The sequence below is a fragment of the Syngnathus floridae genome, chromosome 21 (genome assembly GCF_059516105.1).
Source record: "Syngnathus floridae isolate MCC-2025c chromosome 21, RoL_Sflo_1.0, whole genome shotgun sequence".
Lineage (NCBI taxonomy): Eukaryota > Metazoa > Chordata > Actinopteri > Syngnathiformes > Syngnathidae > Syngnathus > Syngnathus floridae.
In genome coordinates, this window is record NC_142433.1 from 6301928 (window position 1) to 6322742 (window position 20815).

The window sequence follows — 20815 nt, forward strand, 5'->3', positions numbered from 1 at the left end:
ACCAACGAAGTTGCTTGACCAGCACTTGTTCTCAGGTTTGTCCGTGGGCATCAGCGCAGAAGACCTGAAGTACGCCCTGGAGGGAATCTCCGGTATGGGCGTGGTCAATGTCAGATACGTCGGAACGTGCAAGAGACCCAAGTGGGTGGTAGAGTGGCTGACCCAGCCGGGAGACCAGCCTCCCCTGCAGCTTGACGGTTCTTCACTCGAGGGCATCAACGTGGTTATTTGGGCCAACGAGAAGAAGAAAGGAGGACAGATGATATCGAGTTTGACGGGAGACTTCTTCCGGGTTGGGGAGACCAAACCGCAGGTATGATCAGACTTGTTGGACAATGCATTCCTGGATGAGGTCTAAATCCAAATCTCACAGGTGGAGGTTTACATCAACGGCATTCCCTCAAAGTGTTCCGGCGACTGTGGCTTTGAATGGTTGGATGAGAAGACACCAACAGTGAGTGGAATCAGCCCATCTCAAGGTAATTTGCTCAAAACTCAGTGATGGGACTTGATTCTGGTCTACAAGATCCGGTTAGTACCGCTGATTCAATCCAAACAAATGAATGGAAAATGCCCGACTTGACCAGGATCTATTGGACTGGGAACCCTTTTGACGGTAACCGGGACTGGCTTCAGCAATGAAAATGCCTCCGTCATGGTAGGAGAAGCACCATGTGTGGTGGAAGACGTCTCAGGTAAATCCAGAAGCCGTTTAGTCAAACCAAACTCAATGACCGAAAGACTAACCAAGAGGGTCTTTTGTCGCAGCGGAACGCCTGGTGTGCCAACTGGGAAGTGCTGGAGCGGGTACTGTCCCCGTGTGGATCAACTTCCCCTCTTTGGGTCGTCCTCATTTTGTAGGCGGTAGCGTCCTCAACTTCACCTACCAGCTCATCGTCTCGTCTTTCTCCCCGACGTCTGGGAGCACTGCAGGTAAAACTCAACTCGTGGTCCAACTCATGCAGACAGATGTGGGAAAAGTTGTGAATTCAAAAATTGTTTCTTGTGTGTGTAACCCAGGGGGCACACTTTTGACCGTGACGGGCTTTGGCTTCAGCCAGGACACCAACGTCACCGTTGGTGGCGCGATGTGCCAGGTGGTCCACGCGAGTCCCACAGAGCTCAAATGCAGAACGCCAGCAGTGAGTTGTCACATTCCAAAAATATCCCAAACGTTGAGGTTCTGAGTGGTTTTCTTGCATGGATTAGGGGAGTGCGGGCTCGCAGACAGTTGCAGTCAGCATGGGCAACATGAGCAAGGAGGCAAACGACACCTTCAACTTTGACCTCACCCTGACACCTCAGATAACTGACCTGAGTCCCACCGAGACCACTGTCTTTGGTAAGTCCTGATTCCCATGCAACCTGCCAACAGATGTCTGTTGTTGATTATTATTATGTCATGATTTGGTAGTTCAAATCATCGTGTTTTCTGCCCTGCCATTGTTGTTAATTATAACGACATAAACATCTCCAGTAATTACATACTTGAGCAGGTAAACAATCACCTTCGAGGAATCACAACCCAAGAATGAACTTTGGTTCCTGTCAATCACCTCAAAGGGTTTTCTCATTACTGTTTTTTTTCTTATGTGTTTGTAGGTACTAAGCACCGCACTTTAGCAACGCGTATTTACCCCACAATGACAATTATTTGGCTGACAGGAGCGACGTGGAGGTGGAAAAAATACCTCACTCACGTGTGCGTGTGTGTGTGGTTATCTTGTCAGGACGTCGTGTTCTCACCGTGTTGGGGTCAAATCTGGGTGAGCCAGCTAATGATAGCAAGGTGTACGTGGGTGAAATGGAGTGCCAGATCGAGCAGTGGACTTCCACAAACGTCACCTGCCTGATGCCCATGTTGCCAGCCGGCCTGCATGGCGTGCACGTGCAGGTTGGAAACAAGGGCTACCCTCAGACCAGGTAAAATAAAAGTCACATGAAAATGATACAAAATGGATTTGGGGAAAAAAGCAGTTTGATTGGTTTCCATAGCAACGGCGTGGACGCCAGGCTCGAATACGTCCTGGAAGTTCACAGCATCTCCCCGACGACGGGCTCAGTGATGGGAGGAACCCAGGTGACCGTTTCGGGAGCCGGTTTCAGCCAAAACGTTTCAGACAACAAAGTCTATTTTGGTAAGTCATGGAGGTGATGCTTGATTGGGGTCATTTTGATTTGTCTTTATTATTTTTAATCAATGAAAAATTTAAGAGTATATATTTTATGTTATTTTATATACTTGTTGACAAAATAAACAACTGTATAAATTGTTTACATTATCTAGTATTTGTCTCATTAAAATGACTACAAATATTGATATGCATTTTTATTTTTTATTTAATTAATACATTAATTAAAAAAATAAAAAAAATAAAATAAAATTTTAAAAAAATGCAGATCAATATTTGTAGTCATTTTAATGAATAATTAATTAATAAATTAATTAATTATTCATTAAAAATTGATTAATGATTAATTAATTAATTAATTAATTAATTATTCATTAAAATGACTACAAATATTGATCTGCATTTATTTTTTAATTTAATTTTATTTTTTTTGTATTTATTTATTTATTTGTTATTTATTTATTAGAATGACTACAAATATTGATATGCATTTTTATTCTTTATTTAATTGTAATTTTATTTTTTTTATTTATTATTTATTTATTTTTTATTTATTTATTTATTTTTACGGAAACAATGTTAGCTGTATAACAATTTTCATTTAACTGGAATATTTTTTTTAGCGTTTTCTGAAGCTGTTAAAAACATCAACCCATTAAGTTTTTTTTCGTGCTCACGTGCAACAGGTGAATCCGAATGCGAGGTGCAGGCGGCTTCAGCGAACGAGCTACGCTGCCTGCTGCAGTCACAGGAGGAGACCCACATTGTCACCAACCAGGGTGTTCACCCCGGTAGGTTTGCCCCTCCCTTCTCTTTGTTCACATGTCAAGTGAACCACAATTGGATTCACTTTCAGAAAAGTGCTTAGGGCGAGAAAACTGTCTTATGTCACAAAGACACGTGTCTCTCTGTCCCATAATTGAATACCGACTTGACATGGAATGAAATATTAACCACAAAACAATACTGCATGTTTAACCAACACTTGTCTCTGTGTTCTCCAGTTTATGGTCAGGGGTACTCTTGGGACCCGCCTTCCATTAACGTGAAGGTCGGAGATATGGTCACGTGGAGGTGGACCGTACCTATGTTCCAAAGTACTTTCCGGATTGGTGTCCATCACGTTCCCAGCCCCGGTAGTGCCACTGATGAGGAAGAGGACGTGATGTTCTCCAGCGGAGGGCCAAAGCCTGGGAATGGTATAGAATGCATTTACTTGTACAAAAAAAACCAAACCCTGAGGTAGGGGATCTCCATAATTTGCTGTTGTAATATGAGAGCAATTTTCTATGCATATGGTGAGCTGTTAGATCAACTGTTCTTTCTAAAGACCCATTTGTCCCCTCCCCGCAGGTTACTTCAGCTACAGTTTCACCATCCCCGGTGTGTATTACTACAGCAGCGGCTACATCGACGAGAATAATAAGTTGGAGCTACGTGGGGTGGTGAGAGTGGTGGACCGGCTCACCAGCAACAAAGATGTCAAAGTTCAAGTCCAGGGCGTGGACGGCCAACACGTGACAGGTAGTATGAAGATATTTCATAGCACATTTGGTATAGAGTGATCTAATCGTCTTTGTCTTCTGCCCACAGAGTCTCATCGCATTTCTAGGTCAACACATGAGTGTGTCGCTACGTCGGACTGCACTCAGACGAATGTGTCGAGTGATGTCATCTCCTTCAGCACCTCGGCCTGCTTCACCCCCGTCGTCCGGTCTATCTCGCCCAATCAGGGCTCGTACCACCAAGTCATTCATATCCAGGGGGAAGGTCTAACCAATGTGACCTGCGCTCTGGAGGTTTGTGTATTGTCCTCCTTTCATCTTTCTTGGTCATGGCTTGGAGAGTATGAAGCATATCTCTTTATGTCGTGCAGGTGAAGGTCGGGGATGAGCCCTGCCATGTCATCAACAGCAGCCAGTCGGAGATTTTCTGCCAGCTGAGCGCCAATAACAGTCTGCCAATCGGCGTTGCTTTACCCATCGAGGTGAAAGTCAACAACTTGGGAAGCGCCGTCATCGCCGTGGCCAAGGAGTTGGAGCGCCGCTTTGTCGTTCTGCCCGTTGTTGACTCGGTATGGCCTTCTGAAGGCAGCTCCACCGGCCACACCCGGCTCTCCATCCAAGGCTCCGGTTTCTCTGAAGGCCTTTTCACCGTTGCTGGTGAATCGTGTTCCGTGGTGTCAGTCAATTACACCTCGGTGGTGTGTGACACCAGCCCGTCTCAGCCGCATGAAGGCCACGTCATCTTTCATTGGGGAGGGATCCAGAGTTCCTGTTCCTCAGACTGCTCCTTCCTGTACACGTCCTCTGTCACTCCAAATGTCACGGCCGTTTCTCCTGACGCCATCAACCAGGCAACCAACGTCACAATCTCCGGCGCGGGCTTTGGTGTTGACATTCAGGATATCGCGGTTTTCGTTGGAGGCATTGAGTTACAAGTCACCACTGTCGTTGACGACGCCATCGAAGCGAAGATCGAAGCTCTTCCTGCGGGACAGCATGCTGTTCAAGTCATTGTGAGAAGTAAAGGCTTGGCGTCTGGAGAGGTCACGCTGAGCAGTGAGGCTCAAGCCTCTCTGAGTCCCGCTGAGGGCAGCCTGGAGGGGGGCACCTGGCTCCAGATCATCGGGAATGGCTTCCTCCCGGGGAACACTAGCGTGATGGTTGACAGCAAAGCATGCGAGATTGAAGAGGTGACGCCCGGAAGTCTTCAATGCCGGACACCTCCTCACGACGAGGGACTGGTCTTAGTCCACATCCAGGTCTTGGATGTGGAATATGCCCCTCTCAACTTTACCTACTCTGCAAGCCAGACCCCCATCCTCAGCTCCATCAGTCCTGCCATTGGTGCGTCCCTGATCTTGAAGATCCAGCTGTCAAAACCTCCTCAACATTTCACCCCTCGTGTTTGTTTTTATCTTAGGTCCTAGCGGTTCTACAATTACACTGAACGGGTCTGGCTTGGGCACGAACAAAACGCAGGTGACCGTCACAGTCAACAACGTGACTTGCGACGTTCTCACGCTCGCGGACAACCAGGTGGAATGCACTGTTGGGGAAAACCCAGGCGGGGACTACCCGGTCATGCTCTATCACCAACTCAAAGGTTACGCTCGCTCAAATGTCACGTTCCGTTATGAACTGACACTTGGCAGCGTGGAGCCCAACGAGGGTAAGCATTCAAGTCGGGCACAGCCGTCACAAGTGCTGACTTGACTGTTTGGTCTCCGCTCCAGGAAGTTTCGGCGGTGGTGCCGAGTTGACTATCCAGGGTTCTGGCTTTGACCCGCTTAATTCTATGGTGCTGATTTGTGATGAAGAGTGTGAGGTCAATCGAGAAGCATCCACGTCCACGCACCTTTACTGCCTATCACCGCACAATAACGGTATGGACATGAAATTTTCCATTACCAAGCCAAAATGTCAGCACTGTGAAGCAGATGTTCTAACAGAACATCTCACAGAACAGTTAAAGGCAATATTTTTAACAACATGTGCTCTTCACTTAATTGCTCCAGTGCCTCAGGTCGTGCTTTTCCTCACACGCAAATGTTTCCATCGCTTGTTTTGTCACCACTTTATACATTCTATGCATTTAAGCAAGAATGTGAACATGCTGGTTCTCTTTGGAGCTCCACTCAACATATGATGAAAGCCATCATGTACCAGACTGCAGGAATGCAGTCTGCCGCGACAGTGACAATAAGACGTCACGGATGAGGAGACATTCTTTTCTGCAATGTTTTCACTCAGGCACAGATGAGGAGACGAACTGCACGGTAGCTGTAATTAACACACTGGATGCTGTCAACATGTCAAACGGCTTCACGTACAAAAGCCAGCTCACACCCATGATCACGGAGGTGTCGCCGCGGCGGGGAGGTACCGCCGGAGGCACCACGCTAACCATCAGTGGCTCCGGTTTCAGGTGCAGTTAAGGCAACATGCAACGTGACAACGGGCAATATTTGAACTGATCTTCTGTTTTCTGACATCGCAGCACCGACCCGAACGAGGTCAACGTGACCATCGCCGGCTCCGTGTGTGACATCCAATCATCCAATGACACGCATGTTGTGTGCATCACCGGCGCCCAACGCCAGTCTCAGGAAACCGTCGTGCTGGTTAATATCAGAGGCCAGGGTGTCGCCAAGACGGTATACTTGTCTTCTTTGAGAGTGGGATGACTCTGTTTGGGCAAGTGATGACATCATTATCTGACTTTTACTTTAGGACAATGCCTCTTACTTCTACATTGATGTGTGGTCATCCAAATACACATGGGGTGGGCTGCCTCCGCCCGAAACGGGTTCCTTGGCTGTTGTCACCAAAGGACAGACGATCCTCTTGGACACAAGCACCCCTGTGCTCAAAATGCTTCTAATTCAAGGTGTGACCAAAAAAAAGGGAGCAATGGTGTCAAACTTGTTTTTCATGGGGTGGTGGAAAAAAATAATTTTGGGAAGGGGTCAAGAAAGATCCGGACAGTGCTGGCCTAGAATGTCTCGTTAAGACCTTGTTTGTGTTTAGGGGGTACGCTGGTGTTTGACGAGGCCGACATTGAGCTGCAAGCAGAAAACATCCTCATCACCGACGGCGGGTCGCTCCAGGTGGGCCGGGTCGGGGCACCGTTCCAGCATAAAGCCATCATTACGCTGCATGGGCATCCACGCTCCATTGAACTTCCCGTGTACGGCGCCAAGACGCTGGCAATCAGGGAGGGCACCCTGGACTTGCACGGTAGGGAAACCAAACTCATTTGTGACACTTTCGGGTCCAACTAAATACGTCTTTCTGTTCCTGAAGGTAAACCCGTTCCAGTTGTCTGGACCCACCTGGCTCAGACAGCGGATGCAAACTCCTCTACATTGACCCTAATGAAGGCGGTGACTTGGCAAGCGGGAGATGAAATCGTCATTGCCTCTACCGGCCACAGGTAGATGTCGATAAAACAAGACGAGCACTTCTTCAAAATTAGCTTCTAGTTGTTTTAAAACAAGCAAACAACTTATGCACAAAGCAAAACACCTTAGACTTTGCTTGAATGTTGATCAAAGGGTGTTGAAACCACTTTGACTTGTTGTCTTCTTCCAGGCACAGTCAAAAGGAGAACGAAGTGAAGATCATCGCGAGCGTGTCGGCCGACGGCCAAACGATCACCCTGACCGAGCCCCTCATGTACTCCCACCTTGGGATATCTGTCAGTCTGCCTGATGGGACAGACTTTGAAGCCCGGGCGGAGGTGGGTCTGCTGACCAGGAACGTTGTGGTGCGAGGCTCCCAAAACGTGGAGTGGCAGGAAGACATCGAGGCTTGCCCAGATGGTTTCAACACAGGTCTTGTTTTGCTCTGGCCGTAAAGTAAACATCGTGTCGAACGAGAGAAACTGATTGTGAAATTGACGACTTCTTGCAGGAGAGTTCAGCACCCAAACTTGCTTCCAAGGAAAGTTTGGGGAGGAGGTAGGCAGCGATGAGTTTGGCGTCGGCATCATGTTCCACGCTCCCCGACCAAGCGAGGGTCTCGCCGTTGGCAGGTTGACCTACGTTGAGGTACCAACAGCCCTGCCGAGTTTTATCTGACCTGAAGGCGCCTGTTCCTATGACAGTCTTTCCCAACCTTGACCTTTTGACACGTTCTGCTTCTTCAGATCTACCACGCGGGGCAGGCCTTCAGGCTGGGTCGCTACCCAATCCATTGGCATCTGATGGGAAACCTCGAGTACCAATCATACGTGCGCGGGTGTTCCATCCACAAGACGTTCAACAGGGCCGTGACCATCCACAAGACCCATCAGCTGCTGGTGGAACACAATATCATCTACGACATCAAGGGCGGTGCCTTCTTTATTGAGGACGGCATCGAAACGGAGAACATCCTCCAGTACAACCTGGCCGTGTTTGTCAGGCAGAGCAGCAGCCTGCTGAACGACGACGTCACGCCCGCCGCCTACTGGGTCACCAATCCCAACAACATCATTCGGCACAATGTCGCGGCAGGAGGCACCCACTTTGGTTTCTGGTACCGCATGCACGAGCACCCCGATGGGCCCTCCTTTGACCCAAACATCTGCCAGAAGAAGGTTCCCCTCGGCGAGTTCCGCAACAACACGGTGCACTCTCAAGGCTGGTTTGGCATCTGGATCTTCCAAGACTTTTTCCCCATGAAGGATGGTGGTTGCGGTTCCACCACGCCCGAACCCGCCGTGTTTCGGGGCCTCACTGCCTGGAACTGCGAGAAAGGAGCTGAGTGGGTCAACGTCGGTGCCGTGCAGTTTGTGGATTTGCTCGCGGTTAACAACGAGAAAGCCGGGCTGGAAGGCAAACTCATCCTCTCATGGGCGGTGAGCGGCTTTGGGGAGGACGGCGGTGCTGGGTTGTTCAACTCCACCATCGTGGGCCACGTGGACGAGCTCGGACTGGGCGGAGACTACTGCACGCATCGAGGCGTCATCGCGCCGTTCGCCGATGGCATGAGCGTGGCGGGTACCAAATTCTTGAACTTTGACCGCGACTCCTGCGCAGCCATCGGAGTGACCAAAATTGACGGGACATGCGTGGATCGCTGCGGCGGCTGGACGGTGCGCCTAAGTGGACTCCAGTTCATGAACTCGTCCAACAAGGCCGCCTTCAGGTGGGAGCACGAGGTACAGCTGGTGGACCTGGACGGCTCGCTCACAGGTATGCCCGAGGACCCAGGTTGAGAACCACTCCCCAGCAGGTCAACTTTGGGTCGTTTTTTTACAGGGAACATCAACCATAAGGTGATTCCGATGAACGGCCTGCTTGACCCGGCGCATTGCTCCGAGAGTGCCGAGTTTAGCTTGGTGTTCCCTGGAGCTGTATGCGACCACACGGTCAATTTCCATCGCATGGGCCTCAACAATCCTGCACCTTCTTCCTTGCAGTCCCACGATCTGGTGTTGACCAACTCGCATGGTATTGTGTCTAGCTCTGTGCTAGCGTCTTGCCAGACGTGACGAACGCACCAGATGATTTTGTTTCTTGCTTGGTTTTGAAGGCACTACGGTGATCCCCTACTTGAAGAAGAGATTGACCCACAAGTATGGCTGGATGGGCCTGCTGCCTTCAGGCCAGACGCACAAAATGCACTTAGACAATGCCGATCAACTCACAAATATCAGCTATCAAGCAACTTTCTACGGCTTTGAGGTACACATCCTCATCAAGGTCTGGAATGATGATGACGCTTTGCCTTGACTCTCCAGCATTCTGTCTGTCTTGTAGTCCGATCAATTTATCATCATCCACCACAACTTCAGCCAGAATCCAGATAAGGTCAGAATCGTGGATGAGAGGAACGCCTCGTCGTCGCCGCTCAACTACAGTTCAAACTCCAACGGTGACTGGTACCTGGACGATAACGACCTGTTTTACATGGGTGAGGCCTGCTTTGATTGGTTTGTTCAAAAGGAGGAACTGGACTCTGAACCAGACTGATCATCACGGTGTTCATTCCTTCAGTGTCAGGCAAGACGAGCCAGCGCAGGCGTCGCAGCAGTGTGGATCCTTCCTCAAAGGACGTCGCGGTGAACTTCCAAGTCTATCGTTGCTTCTTTGAGAATTGCATCCCGCCGCCACCCGCCACCATCCCCCCGGTGCCCACTCATCGACCCGACAACTTCATGTACGATCACGTGGAACGCTCCAGAGCTTGGTGACGGCATGATCTTGATGTGTACCGCGTACTTTGCAGTCTGTGGTCCAACACGTTTTTCTGGGAGAGCTCAGCTGACAATGCCTTCAGTGCGCCAGCAGAGGGCGCTGATGTGGTCATCCCGCCAGGTAATGTTGCATTTGAGTGTCGTAAAACCTTTGGGAGAGATTCATGCTGGCCATCCTTAATGGGACAAGCCAACAGGAGCGTTGGATTTGTAGACAGTAATGTCACGTTCCTGGTCCATACATGCGCAGGAACTTGGGTGGTCTTGGATAGCAACACACCTCCCCTTAACAAACTGGTCATCATGGGAGTCCTGGAGGTCCCACAACCCTCCAACATCTCGTCCAGTCGTCCAGCTCGGGCCGTGACTCAGAACCACACGGTCGTCATCGACGCAGTCTACATCGTCATCCAGGTACAGGTCAAAGTGGCGGTTCTCGTGGCCATCAGGAAGCTGCCATGATGTGTGCTGGTGTTCCAGGGCGGCAGGCTGCTGGCAGGCTGGGAGGACGAACCCTTCACTGGGGATCTGCACATTAGACTGAGAGGGAACCACAGTACCCCTGACTGGCCTCTGCCAAACGGTCCCAATCTGGGATCCAAGGTGCTGGGCGTGTTTGGTACCCTAGAGCTTTACGGAGAACCACGCAGCTCGTATCACACCAAGCTCGCCACTACAGCCGACGCCGGGTCCAGTACGCTCAACCTGGTGGAGCCTGTCGACTGGATGGTCCGTCTCTCTTTTGCTTTGTTTGCTTGTTCAATTCATTTTCAGTTAGTTGGTCTTCAAGTCCTTCCTGTGCACAGCCTGGCGAGGAGGTGGTCATCTCCACCACCAGCTTCAGCGTGTGGGAGACGGAGAAGCGAGAGATAGCTGCCGTGTCCATGGACGGCCGCATCCTTACCTTGACCCGTCCACTGAGCCACACTCACGTCGGTCAGTTGAACGCAGAAACTGAAATCCATTAGCGCTGAACGCTCAGATTTGGATTTGCCTTCACCTCCCGTTCCAGGTGAGGTCCACTCCATCGAGGGGACGTCGCGGTCTTACAGGCTCGCAGCAGACGTTGGCCTCCTGACCAGAAACATCAAGATCATCGGTGACGAATACCCTGACATGATGGCTGAATCATTCGGCGCCCGATTGCTGGTCGGCGCTTTCTCCTCAGCTGGAATAGACTTCAGAGGTTAGAGAAGAAAACCTAAATGTTTTAAAACTTCATTATGCCGGTGGTTTGGAACATCAGCCATACAGTTCTTGCTTTCTTGAAGAACTTGATGGTTGCTTTATAGATGACGTTGTCAGGAAGGAGTTGAGCCAGGGCGACCAAATGCAGCTTGAACCAGGATTTATTGCAGGGAAAAGGAGTTGGAAGGGAGGCAGGTGGGGAACGAACGACACAGACGGGAGGAAGACTCACGGCCAGCAAAACAGACAGACTGACCGACATGAAGTCCCCTTGGACAAGATTAAAATTCTGACCGTGAGCCTTCAGACAGACCGAGGGAAAACCAGATGACACGAACAGGAACACTGGGCACGAACAGGAATGGACACAACAGTAGACACCGACAGGGAGAAACACACGGGCAGGGCTTAAATACACAGGGTAACAAGAGGAAGCAGGTGACAGACATTACAGTAACGAAAGGGGTGTGGCCGAGCGAAGTGGCACGGGCGTGACAGACGTGTCCCAAAACATTTGCTCTGATAGTCTCACTGTTCTTCTAGGCACGGCTCAACTCCTGAATGTGGAGTTCTTCCAATCCGGTCAAGAAGGCTGGACTGACGAGTACGACCCACGATATTCGGTGGCTTTCTTAGACCTGGGACAGGTACGTCCAAATGTTGTCCACTCAATTGTCATTTTGCTAAAGCGTCTTCAACTTTGTGGTCTTCCAGGCCAACGACTCGTATATTCAGGGCTGCTCTTTCCACAACGGTTTCTCTCCGGCCATCGGCGTGTTCGGATCGGACGACTTGGCTATCGACGACAACGTCATCCACCGCACTGTGGGCGACGGTAAATGCTAAATTTTAGTCAGTTGAACTGAAAAAAAAAAAAAAAAAAAGTCTCATGGTCTGTCATGATGCTGGTCCAGGGATCAGAGTGTGGGGCAATGGGATTATCCTGAGAAGGAACCTGGTCATCATGACTTTGTGGCCCGGGTCGTACCAGGACAGAAGGGAGGAATTTAACTTTGACTGGAGCGCTGCCTTCAAGGTTAGTCCAAAATGTCAAATCACTTTAAAGTTGAGGCAGTAAAAAAAAAATAAAAAATTCTTCTTGGCATCAGGTGAATGAAGGCACAGACATTGTGATGCAGGACAACATCGCAGCGGGCTACGAACGGGTCGCCTTCCGCATTGATGGCGAGCCGTGTCCTGGTAAGACCGACCCATTTGTCCACATTTTCAAAACAAACATCCTCCAAGATGTGACGCGATCCCGTGCAGGTTTCCCCAACAACAACGAGGCGTGGTCTCACAACGAGGCTCACGGCGGTCTCTTTGGCGTCTTCATGAACAGCGACGGACTCCCCCAGTGCTCGCTCATTCGGGACTTCTTCATCTGGAGGAACTTTGACTATGGAATCTACTTCCAGGTATCAACTTGTCACTTCCTGCTCTTGATGTTTTTTCTTATTTATGACATCATCATGCTCCTCCCAGACCATCATGAGCATCACGGTGTCCAACGTGACCTTGGTGGACAACGGCATGGGCATTATGCCCATGATCTACGCACCACCATCCCTGTCCCACCAGTATGACGACAAGAAGGTCCGAGTGGAGGTAAGACGTCAACAGCGCCTGGCCAAAATGTTCTTTGTGACATATTCTGTGCAGACTTTTTAGACTAGTGGTAGAACATCAAACATTTTATTGCACAGAAAATTCAGGGCTTGACTTCCCCTTTAATATTTTGTTCTTATTATGTTTTTTTTTTTTTTTGTCAGGATGCCGTGGTGGTTGGCGGAAGTCCCCACTTCAACTGCTCCCAGACACTGGACGCCAACGACTTTAACACAATCAGTAGCAACTTACATCGAGCACCCAAGCCCAGCAATGGTAAAAATTATTAGAAAAATGTATTTTCTGTGTGATGGACAAAGTTTATGTGTGCTAGCAAGAGTTTAAAATACATGATATAGTATTTTGAATTAAGAATCATAAAATACATTTATTTTGTTAGTTTTATTTTTGCTCAACATTAGACATTTGTCTAAAATGCATGATATAGTATTTTGAATTAATAATCATGAAATATATTTTTTGTCAGTTTTATTTTTGCCAGTTTTATATTTTTTGTCAGTTTTGATTTTTATTTATTTATTTATTTATTTATTTATTTATTTATTTATTTGCCTTTTTGTCTAAAATAGTACATGATATAGTATTTTGAATTAATAATCATAAAAAATTTTATTTTATTTTTGCTCAACATTAGACTTTTGTCAAACTAGGTAATTTTATGCAGGTATAGTACCAAAGTTAAAATTTTGCTAAACTAAATTATTACATTTTATATATTTATAAATATACATTTTTAATTTTTTTTTATCAAATACACTGAATTTGGATATAAAAAAAATAATATCAGAATATATATCAGAATTAAAAATTCTATTTGTACATTTTTGTACATAAAAAAAGGAATATATATCAGAATTGAAAATTCAATTTGTACATTTTCTATACACAATTAATTTCAAGTAAACATTGTAAATGGGTCACTTATCTCGTGTCCAGGTGGCAAATCGGGAATCTGCTGGCCGTCTTTTGCATCGGCTCACAACACCGCTCCGGAGAAGCCTTTTCCTGGCAACATCAACTACAACGCCATTAAGGGTGTGATGGAAGTGGCCGGTGAGTGTCATAAATGACACGCGTGACACGACGTCCAGGGAGCAGATACTCACAAGTCTCTTGTCCAGACTCAACGTTCGTGGGGTTCAGCAGCGCGTGCTCGGGGCAGACAGACGTGATGTTCCTGAGCAACTCCTACAACGAGGACCTGCAGCACCCCATCCACGTTTGGAACCTGACCACTATCAACAGCACCAAGGAGGCGAAGGTCTTCATCCACAGGCCTGACGTCAGGTAAAAAAATAAATAAAATGAAAACACGCTTCTGTGAAATATTATTATGAGGCTTTTTTTTTTTTTTTTAATGTTCTGTGTTGTGTGTAGGAAAGCGAATCCGGCCGACTGCGTGGACATGGATTGCGACGCCAAGAAGAAGACTTTGCTGCGAGACTTGGACGGCTCCTTGCTGGGGGTGGCGGGTAGCGTGGTACCACAGTCTGAGTATGAGTGGGACGGGGACGCCAGAAGGGGTCTGGGTGACTACCGTATCCCCAAGGCCATGCTGACCCACCCCAACGGCTCCCGCATCCCCGTGGAGCAAATAGCCCCCAATAAAGGTAAAAGGTCAGTCACCATTGCAAATGAATTGCAAATGAGATCCGAAGCTTTCCCGACCGACTATTTCAGGTGTGATCCGATCCAACTGCACGTACATGAGCGCCTGGCAGGCGTACGAATGTTCGGCGCTCAATTACAGGATGCTCGTCATCGAAAGTCTGGACGCCGACACGGAAACTCGACGTCTCAGTCCGGTGGCGGTGCTGAGCGAAGGCTTCGTCGACCTCATCAACGGTACGTGACGTCACGCTATTCTTAATATACAGACACCCCGATTATAATGATAATAATATATATATGTATATAATATATGCTTGTAAATGTTCCCCATCTTAATAAGTCTTATGTGTGTGTGTATGTGTGTGCGTTCAGGACCCCAGGACCACGGCTGGTGTTCAGGTTATACTTGTCAGAAGAGGGTGTCGCTCTTCCACGCCATCGTGGCCACGGAACACGCCGTTGACGTCTTCTTCTCAAGCGTCAGTCCTCAGAAGCTGCGCCTCATGATGCTCAACGCCGACGAGGATGAGGTCAGAGTCTATCAAATATTTCTTATCCTGTACATACACGGATATATCACTTTTCTGTAAAAGAAAATGAATTCATTTTTCTTTATTTACTAAATTTTGACGGCTGTGTTTGTCGGTGGCTCCCTGCAGATCGTGCTGGTGTCCGTCTTCTACAGCAAGCCACAGCAGATGGACGTGTACGTCGGCAACCAGCTCACGGCGCCCACCAATGCCGAGTGGAACGACGACAACACCGACTACAGCCTCAAGGAGCCCCTGTACGACGGTACGAAACATCAGAGGTCGCCAGGAGTATTGAAATGATGAAACAGAAACGGGCTGTCGTCCTTTCTTCTCAGAGGATAAAGAATATATGCATGTGACTTTTGGTTTCTTGGTTGTCTTTCCCTGCAGGCCAATATGTGCCGGAGCTCAACGGCTCCACCCCGCATGGTTCCAATTACTTCGATCAGAACTCCAAAATGTTGAAGGTCCTGCTGAGAGGATCTGAACCAGTAGAGATCCGGATGTCTCCCAAGCTCTTCATCTCCTTCAGCCTGCCCACCATGACTGAGGAGGAATTTTTCGGCGACAACCTTGTCCGCAACTTGGCCGCCTTTTTCAATGTCCCGTCCAACATGATCCGGGTCACCAAGATCATCCGGGAGGACTCCAGGCGGAGGAAGAGGTCCACTGGGCTGACGGTGGAGGTGGAGATTAAGAAGCCACCAGTTCAGCAAGTCTCCAACACCACTAATGGTGAGATTTGGATCACGGTGGAATAGTGGCTGGCATGCTGACTGTGCAATTTTGAGGTTCTGCTTTTGTTCCCTCCACCAGATGAGGAAGACTTTATGCTGCTGAAGAACATCGCTGACAATTTGGGTCAGGCGGCCATTTCGGGCAACCTCAGTCAGTCCATCGGCTTCAACGTCTCGTCGGTGGGAGTAATCGCGCCCCCGCCTCCTGCTTCAGACCCCCTCTGGAACGAAGTAAGATCCATATGACTCGGTGGCAAAAGAACAGGTCTGGAATCCACACTGTGGTTTGGGCATGTAGGAGGCCTCCGTGGAGGCGACGAGAGATGAGCCCGTGATCAGCCACGTGTCCAGCGTGGAGGAGCTGTTGCTGGTGCAGGAGCCCATCGCGGGTCACTACGTGGGCCCACTTTCGCAGCAACCCAGCCTCAGGGCTGTCGACCAGGAGGTGAGCAGCAATTCAAGCCACCAGAGGGTGCTCAGTTACAACAATTTTGACCTCCAGGGTGAGTGCGTGTCGGTGGAGGTGACCACCATGACAGTGACGGCCAGCCTGAAGGACTCCAGCGGCGCCAGTGTGGACGGTCTGGAGGGCAACACCACCATCTTGTTCCGCTCCTGCTGGGCTAACTTCACCGACCTGTCGGTGGTCAACAGCGGCGCCAACCTCACCATGGTGTTCACCTTGAACGACTGGAGCGCTCGCTCGCAGGAGTTCAGCGTCCAGGATATGCCCGAGCCCCCCCCGATGCTCGATGACGACAGCGTGTTCGGCACGGGCGACGCGGTGGCGCCCGGGAGTTTGTGCCTGGTAAGCGTCATCTACACGTTTGCTTGCTGCAGCGGTGACGTGCCCTTCTGCTAGGGGGCGCTCTCCGGTCGCTACCTGGGACAAAGAAAATAAAAGTACCGGGTTAATTCAGCCATCCATTTTCTGTGCTAATATTTAAAGAAATGATCATTTCGGATTCTTCACTCAAAATGGGCTTCTTGTGCGTTAAGGGTGTGAATGCAGCTATTTTTCTATTTTACATGGATCTACTTCGGCATATGTCTTATGATTAATAAAGTCTATGATGCTTCTTATTAGTGTGTCAATTTATGAATTGGATACTTTTAAAGCCAAGAGCTCTTGCAAACACGCTTGGACGTTTTTAGTCTTCTGTCCAAGGTCCTGAAAGTTAGCGCGTGTTCATTTACGGTCCACTAGAGGGCAGGAGAGATCCATGACACTCCCAGCAGGAGCAACAGAATGAGCTTAAAAAGTCACTAAGTGAAAGAAAGGGGCATCTTTTCAGCTCCTTGGCCAGGAAGGAGTGACTTCAACTTCCACAAAGAATTTTACAGTCTTCATTTGGGAGGGGTGTGCGGAGTTAACGCTTAACTTTGCCTGTCTTGACGCACCGTGCACACTTTGCACGTGGCACACACACACACACACACACACCCGTCCTCCTCAGAGGGCCCCCATGGATGTCTCTCTGGTGGCCGCTCTGTGCGGGGCTCTGGTGTTGGCCTGGCGGTTGCCCCCAGGTCGGCCGCTCGCCCTTTCGCTGGCGGCGAAGGAGCCCCGCGTAGAGCCCCACGATTACATGATGTCCATCTACAAGACCTTCTCCACGGCTGAGAAGTTGGGACTCAACGCTAGCTTCTTCAAGTCCTCCAAAGCAGCCGACACCATCGCCAGTTTTGTGGACCACGGACAAGGTACTTACCAAATTTCTTCAACTGTGTTTTATGTGGCAGTTTTTGTGAAGTTTGTGTCTTTTTTGTGGATACTATTATTTATTATTACTTAGGGTATGAAGATATGTTTTTCATGTTTTGTGAACTTTTCACTGTATTTCACATATTTTATTATTTTTGGTGGTGATGTTATACTTATGTGGAATTTTTTTTAATCGGTTTTCAATTTTTGGTAGCCTACTTCTGAACTTGTAGCCTACTTCTGAACTTACATTGATTTTTCTTTGTCTTGGTCAGATGAAGTCCCGCTCTCTCCTCTCAGGAGGCAACGTTATCTCTTTGACGTCTCCACCCTCTCAGAAAAAGCTGAGGTCTTGGGAGCCGAGCTGAGGCTTTACACCAAATTGTCAGGCAACTTGGACCCGTCAGAGTCGGTGGAGCTTCGTCTCCTCTCGTGCCAGGACCGGCAGCCCCTGGACTCCAAAACCCTGGTGCTGCAGGAATGCTCAAGACCCAGATGGGAGGTCCTGGATGTTTGGGAGCCGTTCAAAGAATGGAAACGACAAGAGGAGAGAGACGGCAAGCACTTCTGCTTGGAGCTTACAGCCGAGTCGGACAACTCCGAAACGGAGCTGGATCTGACCCTGCTGGGGCTGCACCGGCATGGTGCCAGGCCCCGGCAGAAGAAGGCCATCCTGGTGGTCTTCACTAGATCCAAGCGGCGGCAGACGCTCTTCGCCGAGAGGCGGGAGGGCCGAACCAAAGGTCGCGGCCCGGGGTTGAAACCCGGCCGCAGCAGGCGGACAGCAGTGGCGCCCAAGAGCCGCCACGGGAAACGGCACGGCAGGCGCTCCAAGTCCAGGTGCAGTAAGAAACCCCTACGGGTAAACTTTCGCGAGTTGGGCTGGGACGATTGGATTATTGCCCCGCTGGACTACGAGGCCTTCCACTGCGAGGGCGTGTGCAACTTCCCGCTGCGTTCGCACTTGGAGCCCACCAACCACGCCATCATCCAGACCTTGATGAACTCCATGAACCCGGAACAAATGCCACCCAGTTGCTGTGCCCCGGCCAAGCTCAGTCCCATCAGCATCCTCTACATCGACTCTGGCAACAACGTGGTCTACAAGCAATACGAGGACATGGTGGTTGAGGCATGCGGGTGCAGGTAAGACTTCGGAGCCCGGACCTTCAGCAGCTTCGAATCCTGAAAGGTTCCAAGAGACTTAATGTGTAGTGCATGCTTATGTTCCTGCGTTGTTCTTCATCAGTATGTCCATCAAGAAAACTTTCCTGTTGCTTTCAAGCTTCCAAACTGACTCAACCAAAACACAGATTTGTAGAAACAAAAACAAGCAGAGAGAAAATGTCAATCATTCATTTCAAGTTGTTAAACATTAAATGGGGTCAAATTGGTTGTGAAGATAACAGGTGTGTTTAAATGGTTTATTTTTCATCCATCTTGTTCAATAAAACCCTTAAAATGATCATTTTGAGGCATGCCCAAAAATTAACTGGACAAATTTCAAGGTTCTTGTTCTTAGCATAAATCCATGATGCAAGTTGTTTATCATGTTTAAAAAAAGCACTTAAAAAAACAATTTACATTTCATACACTTTATATGAATAATTTCATTTCATGCTGAACTATTTAAAGCCAAAAATATTAAATGTACTCCACTTCATTTTATTATAATTACATTAATCAAAGAAAATGATGTTCTAGAATCAACTAGTTTTTAAGTCCAATGTGATGTCAGAATATTTCAACACGTGCCCTCACATTTTGCCGTACCGTATGTAAATATTTGACGCGCAAATTATAATTTAAGCTTTGTTTGAGTAAGTTATTGCAAATGCATGCTGGATGTTTTGTTGTCACACAAATACTGTCATATGTTGCCACGTCGGTCTGAAAATTATAATTTTAGGCTCAAGCGTTATACATCATGCTTTTATATTTGCAGAATATTGTACAATATTGATTTTTTTTTTTTTACAGTTTTAAAATTGTGCAACTGAATCATATGTTCATATGAAATGTAACACAAAACATCTCGAGTAAAAATCAAATGACGTGAAAACATGTTTCAATGTTACATTTTTCCTAACTTTCATAAAAACAACAAGGGGCTTCGAGATAGACCCCTGAGGGACCTCTAATGAGTCCCGCACTATAGTCCAGTACCCAAAACTGGTCTGCATGGACAGAACTCCTTCTGTGTTGTGTCAGAAAGGGCTGCAGGGTCAAAAGTGGGTCAGCAGGCAAGCGGTCCCAGTGCCACCTTCCCTGGGTGGCCTCGGTGTGTGTGTGCGTCTGTGCGTTGGTTAATACTGGACAAACAAATTGGTGTACAGATGCAACGGTTGACCCCTCTTTAGTCTACACTGGAACAATGGTGGAGGAGGATACCGACATCAGATTAAGGCCGGCTTCTCCAGGCGGGGTTCAAAGTTCAAGTGGTCTATTGTCTGTGTTTCATTGGGCGAGGGAGGGAGGACACTAAAGAACCCCCATAAGACTGGAATGGAATGCCCAATGACAAGGTGAGATATAAAAAAAATAAAAGGGGGTGACAAAAGAGCGGAATGCGACGTCTCCATAGCGGCCCCCGCGGGGGCGTTGCCACTCTGGGGAAGATTTGCGGTGAGATGGAGCGACGCACAAAGACGCGCGGGATGGGGCTGTTGCTATCAGCATGGAAGCAACCTAAAAGGCTCGCACATGTGGACAAAGACGAGGCAGGAGAAAGAATTTCAGAGAGGAAGAGATGCTGCAGCAGCTTGAGAAAAACACCCCAAATGGGCTCAGCACTCAGAAAATTTGGTTTTTCCACAGTTGTCAGGGGAAACTAAAAAAAAAACTCTTGACATCTGCAGCAGTATGTTGAGGACAATGAAGAAGAACAAAAATGTATATAAAACTTGAAAAAATACGGTATTTGGGTGTGAAATGGATAACAAGGGGCTCCGGAATGGAACCCTGAGGGACGTCTTATGTGTTTACTGTACTAAAAAGATGTGTGTATGTGTTGACTGGCCAAGTTGGTCTGTTCTTCTTTTTGTTTCTTTTACTGTCACATAGGGAGGAGGAGGAAGTGGAGGACGACGACACATGTTTGCAATAGTAACTCACAGCTGGCTCTCATGAATGCACTTGACATCCGTTCTTACGTGCAAAGATACTTTTTGTGTGTGTCTGTGGGCGTGTGTTTAATAAGTAAAACCAGAGCAAGTGTATTTTAGATATTTTGGATGTAAGCACCGTTGGTTTAGGGTGAGAGCGTTGGTTCCGAGTGTTGCTTTACAATCCGTCTACACTCGGAAACACAAACCAGATGAGACCCCAATTAAAAGCGTCTGGCAAGAGATCGTCAATTAAAGTCCAAAAAGTCCTTATTGATTTTGAAGGCGTTTTGCCTTCGGAGGGAAACCCAAAACGCGATACGACGCCCGCAAGAGGCTGGACGGGAAATGTGAGGTGACGCCGAAGTGGAAGTGTTGATGGGGGAAGAAGAGGGGGGTGGGCAGCGGGTGGCGCCTGGGGGCTCTCAGGGGGGCACGGTAACAATGTTTTCCGAATAGCCCCCGCTGATGTTAAACGCACAAGCACAAA

General features: G+C 48.4%; 2 protein-coding genes across 4 annotated transcripts in view; both read left to right on the forward strand.

Moving 5' to 3' along the window:
- LOC148380262 (fibrocystin-L-like) overlaps positions 1-16599 on the forward strand; it is a 22398-nt gene extending 5799 nt beyond the window's left edge. For 2 of the 3 annotated variants that reach the window (XM_088364265.1, XM_088364267.1), the window contains 49 exons: positions 36-313; positions 374-479; positions 588-695; positions 769-933; positions 1021-1142; positions 1210-1342; positions 1731-1923; positions 1996-2138; positions 2819-2923; positions 3137-3331; positions 3486-3656; positions 3726-3931; positions 4009-4981; positions 5058-5306; positions 5371-5520; positions 5888-6062; positions 6135-6291; positions 6368-6524; positions 6665-6874; positions 6941-7070; positions 7229-7470; positions 7550-7686; positions 7785-8814; positions 8881-9072; positions 9155-9306; positions 9382-9535; positions 9619-9781; positions 9851-9939; positions 10069-10232; positions 10299-10547; positions 10625-10754; positions 10831-11004; positions 11550-11653; positions 11721-11841; positions 11921-12042; positions 12116-12206; positions 12276-12424; positions 12492-12614; positions 12779-12890; positions 13572-13688; positions 13757-13922; positions 14013-14245; positions 14316-14480; positions 14619-14776; positions 14906-15041; positions 15170-15514; positions 15596-15747; positions 15815-15961; positions 16019-16599. In XM_088364265.1, coding sequence (XP_088220391.1) covers positions 36-313; positions 374-479; positions 588-695; positions 769-933; positions 1021-1142; positions 1210-1342; positions 1731-1923; positions 1996-2138; positions 2819-2923; positions 3137-3331; positions 3486-3656; positions 3726-3931; positions 4009-4981; positions 5058-5306; positions 5371-5520; positions 5888-6062; positions 6135-6291; positions 6368-6524; positions 6665-6874; positions 6941-7070; positions 7229-7470; positions 7550-7686; positions 7785-8814; positions 8881-9072; positions 9155-9306; positions 9382-9535; positions 9619-9781; positions 9851-9939; positions 10069-10232; positions 10299-10547; positions 10625-10754; positions 10831-11004; positions 11550-11653; positions 11721-11841; positions 11921-12042; positions 12116-12206; positions 12276-12424; positions 12492-12614; positions 12779-12890; positions 13572-13688; positions 13757-13922; positions 14013-14245; positions 14316-14480; positions 14619-14776; positions 14906-15041; positions 15170-15514; positions 15596-15747; positions 15815-15961; positions 16019-16378 — 9803 coding nt within the window. In that variant the 3' untranslated portion in view covers positions 16379-16599. Of the gene's footprint in view, positions 1-35; positions 314-373; positions 480-587; positions 696-768; positions 934-1020; positions 1143-1209; positions 1343-1730; positions 1924-1995; positions 2139-2818; positions 2924-3136; positions 3332-3485; positions 3657-3725; positions 3932-4008; positions 4982-5057; positions 5307-5370; positions 5521-5887; positions 6063-6134; positions 6292-6367; positions 6525-6664; positions 6875-6940; positions 7071-7228; positions 7471-7549; positions 7687-7784; positions 8815-8880; positions 9073-9154; positions 9307-9381; positions 9536-9618; positions 9782-9850; positions 9940-10068; positions 10233-10298; positions 10548-10624; positions 10755-10830; positions 11005-11549; positions 11654-11720; positions 11842-11920; positions 12043-12115; positions 12207-12275; positions 12425-12491; positions 12615-12778; positions 12891-13571; positions 13689-13756; positions 13923-14012; positions 14253-14315; positions 14481-14618; positions 14777-14905; positions 15042-15169; positions 15515-15595; positions 15748-15814; positions 15962-16018 lie in introns of those variants that run through there. The other variant, XR_015854744.1, reaches the window with a different exon arrangement.
- A 153-nt stretch (positions 16600-16752) lies between these two features.
- gdf6b (growth differentiation factor 6b) lies at positions 16753-19270 on the forward strand. Its single transcript, XM_088364272.1, has 2 exons — positions 16753-17220; positions 17497-19270. Exons 1-2 carry the CDS (start codon positions 16983-16985, stop codon positions 18369-18371), a joined length of 1113 nt encoding a protein of 370 aa, XP_088220398.1. The 5' UTR covers positions 16753-16982; the 3' UTR covers positions 18372-19270.
- The last annotated feature ends 1545 nt before the right edge of the window (positions 19271-20815 follow it).

What these genes read in the sequence shown, in the direction of transcription:
- gdf6b (XM_088364272.1), top strand. Translation starts at nt 16,983, where the DNA reads ATGGATGTCTCTCTGGTGGCCGCTCTGTGCGGGGCTCTGGTGTTGGCC. An exon ending in TTTTGTGGACCACGGACAAG is followed by an intron (nt 17,221 to 17,496) that starts GTACTTACCAAA and finishes TGTCTTGGTCAG; the next exon opens with ATGAAGTCCCGCTCTCTCCT.